The sequence below is a fragment of the Primulina eburnea genome, chromosome 4 (assembly GCF_022965805.1).
Source record: "Primulina eburnea isolate SZY01 chromosome 4, ASM2296580v1, whole genome shotgun sequence".
NCBI lineage: Eukaryota > Viridiplantae > Streptophyta > Magnoliopsida > Lamiales > Gesneriaceae > Primulina > Primulina eburnea.
This window is the reverse complement of record NC_133104.1, coordinates 6074928-6083286: the sequence shown is the minus strand read 5'-3', so window position 1 is coordinate 6083286 and position 8359 is coordinate 6074928. Positions and strand designations below refer to the sequence as shown.

The 8359-nt window shown below is 37.7% G+C and overlaps 1 protein-coding gene across 1 annotated transcript; it reads right to left on the bottom strand.

Moving 5' to 3' along the window:
• Positions 1-484: 484 nt before the first annotated feature.
• On the bottom strand, positions 485-7293 carry LOC140830795 (uncharacterized). Its single transcript, XM_073194281.1, has 16 exons — positions 6971-7293; positions 6579-6773; positions 5773-5847; positions 5511-5678; positions 5170-5333; positions 4850-5065; positions 4262-4388; positions 3889-4077; positions 3557-3643; positions 3226-3386; positions 2630-2749; positions 1470-1695; positions 1306-1365; positions 1062-1235; positions 848-957; positions 485-734 (listed from the first exon to the last, which is right to left on the bottom strand). The coding sequence occupies exons 1-16, from the start codon at positions 7268-7270 to the stop codon at positions 569-571; spliced, it is 2538 nt and encodes an 845-aa protein (XP_073050382.1). The 5' UTR covers positions 7271-7293; the 3' UTR covers positions 485-568.
• Between the last annotated feature and the right edge of the window lie 1066 nt (positions 7294-8359).

The following is an 8359-nucleotide window of genomic DNA, read 5'->3' as shown; positions in this document are numbered from 1 at the left end:
GACAATTTTTTTATTAATTATCTATTTTCATCCAGTTCTTCAGTTTCTAATTGTTGGTTTTTCTTATACTGATTATGTTTTTTTGGCAAAAATTTATATGAGACGTCTCACGGGTCATATTAGTTAATTCAAATAGTTTGCTAACTGAGTTTCAGTATTTGATTTGCTGAGAATATAGTTATCATGGTTTTATTTTCTATTTTATTTTTTTCTTGTTTGATTTTCTATAATTCGTGAATGATCAACTACATTTGCATATTTTTGTTTGTTGATGTTTCTTTTATATGAAAATTAATATTTATTTTAGAAAATGATGTTTATTTTAAATAATAGGCTTATTAAGTTTGAAACATATGGTTTAAGATTATTGCTATCCTTACTCAAATTTCTGTTCTAACAAGTCAATGGTCTCATTTTTTGTTCCGTAGATTGTATATGTAATTGCGCATATACATACTTCTACGTCGTTAATTAAGTACTGTAATTAGAGGAACAAACATCTCTTAACAAAATTTATGAAGATTTTACATTACAAAATTATGCCTACTGACTAAACAAGCTGGAGAGATCAGCGCACGGGAGATGCGAAGAAGATTACAGCAAAATATACAAAAAATCCAGCTAAAAGAATACCAGCGTATATGTAGTTTTGGGAAGAGTGTGTAGGGAATTTGTATTCAATACTACAGCATTTCATCTTCTCCCTTTCACTTGTCAAAACATGCTCTACATACCTGTATGTTACATGCAAGGATCAGTGAAAATATCTCCCCATTTCAGAAAGAATGAACACACGACGGAAAAATAAATCAAAATGGTGAAGCGATAAAATGGTTAGGGAACTTACTGCTGGGTGAAGATTGAGCTCTGAAGAATCTGTGAACTGTTTAAGTGGGCATCTTGTAGTCTGTGATCATATAGCAAGGACGAAAGGTCTACGAGCTGCTCCTCGAGGCTCTGAATGTATAATAAAACATTTCAGCATCAAAAACATGTAAATGTTAGTAAGCATTATGAGAATACACACACACAAGTTAGACAGAGGGGGAGAGAAAATTTACATTCAAATACTTTTCCAATCTTTCAACTAACTCATGAGGGAATGGTTCTGGTAGATTGGTTGTCTTCTTGTAGAATTTCTCCAGCCAAAGGTCGGTGCTAGACTTGTTCTTTTTACCCTTCACTGGTTCCCCAAGAGGAGTTTTCAAGTGCTCAGCAGCAAATGCTTGGACAGACTGGCAAAAGTACAAGTCAGTGCAAAAAAAATTCAAGGAAAAGAAAAACGACTGATCATTGCAAAACCACCTCTGACGTATCTCGAATTCGATGAAGAGCAGAATCAACACGGGCATATATAATGTTCCTCTGCAGAAAAATTTAATATTTGTAAGTTCTTAGAAATACACGGACTCCAGTCAATATTCTCTAAAAAAGCAATGTTTAGAGAAAAAAAAGGAAAGGTTTTTTACCAATGCGGCATCCTGAAGCAATTGACTAGTCTGAGATGTGTTTGAAAATGGCCCAAACGGATGGCACCCAGCTGCCAAGAGCCAATTCACCACAGGCCTCTCATGAACATGAGAAGCTTTTTCATATGGAGCACTCAATCCACCCACAACAGAGGCCAGCCCAGCTAATATATGTCTCTGTGCTACTGACGGTTCGGCATGTCTTCTCTCCAGCTCCGAAACATAACTGCTCAACAGAGAACGGAAAAAAGATGTTATAAATTCTCAAATTCCTGCTATCCCATGATTCAATGAAAACAAAGAGAGCCTGGTCAATATTTTAGAGATGACATTGGTTCAAAATCCTGGTCTATGCTCTGACTGGTCCGGCACAGGATATATTGATGGATGATGAGTGATGGGGTACTGGGGATGGTGCTACAGGTAAAACTACTCATATCCTTCTTCCTTGCAATTAAGACTCGACCGAAGTAAGTGGAATATAATTTATTTATTTTTTTGGAGGAGTGGAATAGAATATTAGGAGTAAAGTTTAAGCTTGTGCATGAGGTATTTTTGCTCCATATCTGTCTACCCTTTCAGTTCTATCATTCCTTCACTAAGAAAGGGAATGGGACTAGCTCGAGATTCAATCGATGCCATACTTTCTCATATGATGCATACTCTCCCACCCTGCCTACTCCATCACTAATAAAACTGAATTCCCAAGCCCGGGTCTCCTAGCTTAGAAACTAAAGGACTAATTAATTACTAGCTAAAGAGCTTACAAAGCTAAAAAGGACAGCAGCAAGAAAGGGAGAGAGAGTTTTTATGGGGGCGGATGCACCGAGTGACAGGAGCAAAGAAATTTCAGTAAATTGTAATATTGCTATCAGGTGAATAGTTTCAAGTCAAGGAGAGCATAAAGTTAGGAATACGTGCAATTCTGGTAAACATAATTGAGTCCTCCTTTCCGAAGAACACAAGAGACCCAGCAACAGTAAAAAAGAGTATACCTAACAACAAGAGCCATTCAAGGATCAACAGATCAAACATCAAACCGGATAAAATCAGTATGTTTTCACACTTCATAACTTCCACCATTCCACACAAGTTGTAGCTGAATAACCAAATCAATCTCTAAAACCATAGGAGTGAAATAATAGTTTTAACCTTATTACCTTAAAGGAATCTTATCACTTTGATGCTGAAGCACAATAACTACATCATTACTTGTCCATACAAGACTATCATCCTCCATCATAAGGTGTTCATCCACATCGGCCAATGACAGGACAAAGCTGAAATTAGGAACACATCGGTTATTGATTATCAGAAATATTATTGGATGAAACAATAAATGCTTTTCTGAGAAGGATTTATTCGTCATGAAAATATTAATAAAATTGACAACCAAACAATGAAGCATTATATAGGATGACAGCTAAATCAAGACGTTCCTCTTTACATTTAAAGAACTGAATTAATTAATGCTATAAATCTTTGCAACTTGCAGAATGCACTTAAATTTATAGAATAATTGATATATCAAAATTAAAGATACTGATCATCCTGTAAAGATTGTGACATAGATAACAATAAAACCCCAAAAGATATTCAACTATCTGAAAATTATGAAATATATCGATGTCCTCCAGAATGACTGTGTCATCAAAACATATAGCAGAGAAGGATGTCTCAAGAGTGTACCAAACTAATCAACATTCGATCATATAAATTGTACACGAAAATAGATGAGCAGGATGAATTTGCTCACACTGGAACAACTCTAGTTCCATAAGTTCGGTACAGGTCACCTTGTTTCTTTTTTCCTAATTCCCTTTTACTACCCTTTTGAAGCTTTGAATTATAAGACGCCCAAAGAGGTTTATGCTTTAGTATGGAATCACCAGTTTCAACAGTCTCATCTGCCCAGGTCTGACAAAGAGAGACAAATATTCAGGAACAAAAAATATGGGAAAGTAGTAAAAAGAAAGAATACCACACAGCGAAACATGATAACATGAGAAAAGGATGGTCAGAATGTAGATCCCGACAACAGTTTAAAGCATATGACAAATGTTCCCTAATAAAGTAGTAAAACCAACCTGGCGAAGAAAAAATTTACTCGCAAGAGTTGGGTCAGACACCTCTAGTAAACCAGCAGCCAGCACATCAGCAGATCGTTCCATCTCCTGCAATGAATAGAAGGTACCAAGATTAGTTTTCGCCTTTTCGGTTAAAATTTATTAAAGAAAAGCGTAAACTAAAAAGCAGTCACAAGTATGTGCGTGGGAAGGAAATTAAATCAAATAAGACACGTGTAGAAGCTGCAATCACAGTTTTCAAGTAAGTCAATATTCAACGACGGTTATGGTGCATTTTAGATCATAATGCATAGAATCAAATATTAAATGTAGATTACGACTGAGAAACAAACCTCCTTAAGAATAGCACCATCCAAATATGTCTTTGTATGAACATGAAAACGCCCATCCTTCTTCGTTTCTTGAAGAGAATGACCCCTCATTGCTTTTGACACAGCGATGGATAACTTTTCGTGACGATGTAGTGCATGAGTACCGCCAATTATTACAACTTCCTGACCTTGGTGAACCATTTTTTTAACCTGAAAATAATGATGGCAACACAATAAACCTACATTCAAGGAAAACAGACTTTCTAGATTCTTGTTAGTCTATGAAAATAAAAAACCTTAAGATGCATAGTGCATACTAAATGCAGCTTATTTAAACCAATTCTAGAAACAGAAACTACAGAACATGAATGGAAGATCAGGGAGGAAATCCCACCTCAGCTTCAATGGCATCGACATCAACACTGTAATTATGGCCTTTCACCAAGATATTGTATCTGTTATGATTCTGAAGAACAATGATAGGTACAAGGATCCTGGTAGTCATATCAACAGTTTCATACCTGATCCCAGTACAATGCCAATTATCAATGAAAAGAGAGGCAAGACGCAAGCAGCAAAAAATAACAATAGAGGCATTGAAAATGAAGGTACAATAAGTGATAACAGATGATTGAAATATCACAGTTTGATTAAGCAGAAAATACATTACACATTAGGCAGTCACAGAGGAAATTTATGTCAGGTCTTCGATTAATACGATACTTGGTCATTTGGTCATAAGGGAGTCACTCGCATAAAAAAGACCCCAATAATGAGCGGGGAGATTGATATTGGTTCTAGCATGCCAAAACATATCAACATTACCTTCATGAATAAAACATTCTTCGATCATTGAAGTACCAAGTGAATTTGTTCTGATACACATTGCATCTAGTTGCAGTTATATAGATAACACAGACACCAATTTGAAGCTATAAAAGTATAATAACTAGACTTTTTATTGCATATAAGACTAACATACCTAATATCTGGGGCTATGACATGCTCTACTGTAGTTGCGAGCACAGCAGCTAGTTGCCCAACAAAAATATCATGAGCAGACTGCTCATCAACTGTGCCTGATCTTGGTAACACTAAATTTTGTAATCGAGGCAATGTCTTAGGATTGACACTTCCTTCTTCAGTTTCAATCTTACCATAAGTGCAAGGACCAGCAGACAGGTCAATCACAACAAACCTGGGTTTTACAACCAAGCAGCAATAGAAACTTTAAAATCACACCACAGAAGACAGTAGTTACTAATCGAACAGATTTGACAGGTAACCTAGAACTCGTTATACCTGCCAGATCCAAGCCAAACCTGAGACGCACCTCCTCCATTGTAACGGTACCTATAAATGTAATCTCCCTCTTGTTTCTTCATCTCATCCTCGTTTAGATTTGTGATTTTGCCATACATTAAACTATCAAGGTCAAGCTCCTTGTTTCTAGGATCTATTCGGACCTGTAAAGAAAAAGAAAAAATTGGATTTCAATAACACGAGATTCTTTGAAAAATTTCAGCCTGTTGAAAAAAACAAAGTTAATTTCTCCAAAGCATATACAAGGAGAAACATTTTATACACGCCATCGCCTCAGCTAAATCAGTGTAGGGAAAATTAAATATTCAACTATAATGTACCTTATCAAAGTTAACAACAAAAAGTGCATTTGGCCAGGGTCTATCCATTTCTTCAACTTGGTATCCCGCATTTTCTAAATCAAACAGGTAAGCATACAGCTTCAAAAATTCTGGTTCAACAGTAGTAGCTTCCACCTCAAACAAAGGTACTTGCCTGCCAAAATCGGCCTATAAACTAAAAAGTAAATAAAAATTTCATCCAAAATAAAAAAATATAACAGTATTTCTAAAATTAAGAAATGATATTAACACATAGTGTCACCTCTCTTGCATGGCCAGCAGGAGTCAAGGCTAATTTCATAGCTTTCTCCAATGCTATCAATTCTGGCTGTCCAGCCTATAGTGAGAAGTGAAAGTGAGAAGTTGTCAGAAGCCAAAAGCAATTAACTCAACTTTCATTCCCAAAAATGTTACTAAATGGCGAGACCTCTAATTCTAATCTTTGGGAAAATAGTGTCAACTAAAGTCGTCATTCATTCAAGCACAACATATTTATGGTAGGGGTAACCGGGTAAGCAGAAAACCTAACCAAAGAGCTGGTTTCGATTGGTTTTTAGTCGACTACCGTACGGATTGGTTTTATAATTAACCAACCAAAAATCATTGTTCATTCAAGCACAACAACATATTCATGGTAGGGGTAAGTAGAAAACCTAACCAAAGAGCTGGTTTGGATTGGTTTTTAGTCGATTACGGTACGGATTGGTTTTATAATTAACCAACCAAAAATCATTGTTCATTCAAGCACAACAATATATTCATGGTAGGGGTAAGCAGAAAACCTAACCAAAGAGCTGGTTTGGATCGGTTTTTAGTTGATTACGGTTTGGATCGGTTTTTAGTTGATCAAACCCAAAAATTGGTTTGTTTCAAAGTTTTGATTAAGCAGATTGCGTGGTTGCTATATTCATGTCGAATGTGATAAAAAGGCAGTGCAATTCAAAAATACTATCAAAAAATTTTTGTTCTGTGACTTTTCAATAGACTCAACGAACAAACATCAACAAGCACAAAACAAACACAACATTAAGCAAGGGGCACAAATATCCAAGAAAGGTGAATAGGTACCGGAAATGCATTGAAGACTATGTGATGTTCAATATCAATTGGTTGGCCAGTCTCTAAGCATGAGGGTCTGTGAGATGGAAAGCTAACTCTCAAAAATTCCTCCAACTTATGGGAATCTATGGTATATCTGTAGCCTCCATCACCATTGAAGCCAATAAGGACTACATTTACTTCAAGAGGCACTTGAAATGGAACCTGCAAGAGAACAAATGATTTAAGGAGAATAAGATCACCCCAAACCCATATATCATAGCACATAACATTATTAGAGCACAATTCCCAACCTGAAGTGTGAAACAACATTCTTTCAATAAAATTACCCACTGAGTACCTCAATCTATTCACAAATAGACGTACAGTTACATAAAATAAATAAATACGCGACTTCGTACCTCAGCGCGAGAGTGAAGCATCTGACGAACATCAGATCGAACGGAATCCCTAACATCTTGAAATGCTCCATGGTGCCACGTTGGATGACCAGGATCTCTGCGATACGCCTGAGGCGCAGATTCTGCTGATTTCAAGCACAATAAGATTCCCAACAAACCGAAAATCCTAATTATTTTCATGCTGCGTCGAATTGATTGAACAAGAAGCTGAAATTCGGTCGTTCGTCGTTTTGAAGTAGACTGGGCAGTGACCACAATGCTAGAATCAAATGCCCCCGATTCTGGTGGGCCTGGACCCATGTTGCCTCTTGGGCCACTAGTAAATAAAATATTGGCTATCTGGACTTTATGCCATTGGGCCTCACAAAATAGGTGTGATCTTCTCTATTTATTTGAGAAACATCAATCTAATGTTAGGGACACTATAGTTTTGACATAGTGTGTGTATTTTTTAGATAGTCATACCGCCAACAATAAGAAAAATTGATTGAAGCAATCCTGGTGAAATGGACGAGCCGGGTCGGGAGCTCCACAGAATCTGCTATCAATAATTTATTTCAGGAAGATGAGCAAAGTAGATGGCTTCGGCTGTCACCTGCACACAATGAAATGAACTCGTGAATGGGCGCCGGAGGGGTGTCCGGCGTGGCCACTCCGATGCTTAAGTCAGCAGGGTACTCAAGCAAGAAACCAATGTAGCCAAGTGATGGCTGTGTGATTGGTGTAAAATGAATCCCCCCCATATGTAAAGAGAGAACCTGGTATTTATAGTAGGAGAAGTAATAATGACCTCGATTTGCGTGTACACCTACCACTCATAGCATTTGATGTTGACTTCCTGTCAAGCTGTCCTATTTTCCCATCGTATCACATCAATAGGATTATGTCGGGTGCGCTTCTCGAGGCAAGATCTTATCTTCTGAACCACTTGAATGCAACACTGTAATCGAGGTGCCCGGGTAGAATGCCTTATACAAGAGATTTATACAAGATCCCGAGCCTATGACTGCCCGGAGAGTAGAGCATGGGCTTCCACCTGCCCGGCTCCAGAAGAATCCACCTGCAGACTTACTCGAATTTGGGAATCCATTTGATATTCCGGGTCATCCATGACCCGGGCTCTTACGGGGGTATCATCACACATCCCTTAAATAGTCGGGCTAGAGTCATACTCGCTGTCCCGATCAGTCATGCTTGGATTCCCAAAGAGATAATCAATCTTGTTCTATAAAAGCATCGGGGGCTTCATGTCTCCTAGAAATGAGAAGAAATGCCGGAGTATCGTGCCTCATAGACTTGAGATAAGATGTCGAGGCCTTTTGTCTCTCGGACTTACTGGATAACTAGGGTACGGAGCCCTAGGCTTCATGAATGGTCGAGGTGCGGAGC

Coding starts and splice junctions, on each gene's coding strand:
- LOC140830795 (XM_073194281.1), bottom strand. CDS start 7,270: ATGGGTCCAGGCCCACCAGAATCGGGGGCATTTGATTCTAGCATTGTG. Junction 4,078..4,261: donor TCGATGCCATTGAAGCTGAG/GTGGGATTTCCT, acceptor CATTATTTTCAG/GTTAAAAAAATGGTTCACCA. Junction 3,387..3,556: donor GTAAATTTTTTCTTCGCCAG/GTTGGTTTTACT, acceptor TCTCTTTGTCAG/ACCTGGGCAGATGAGACTGT.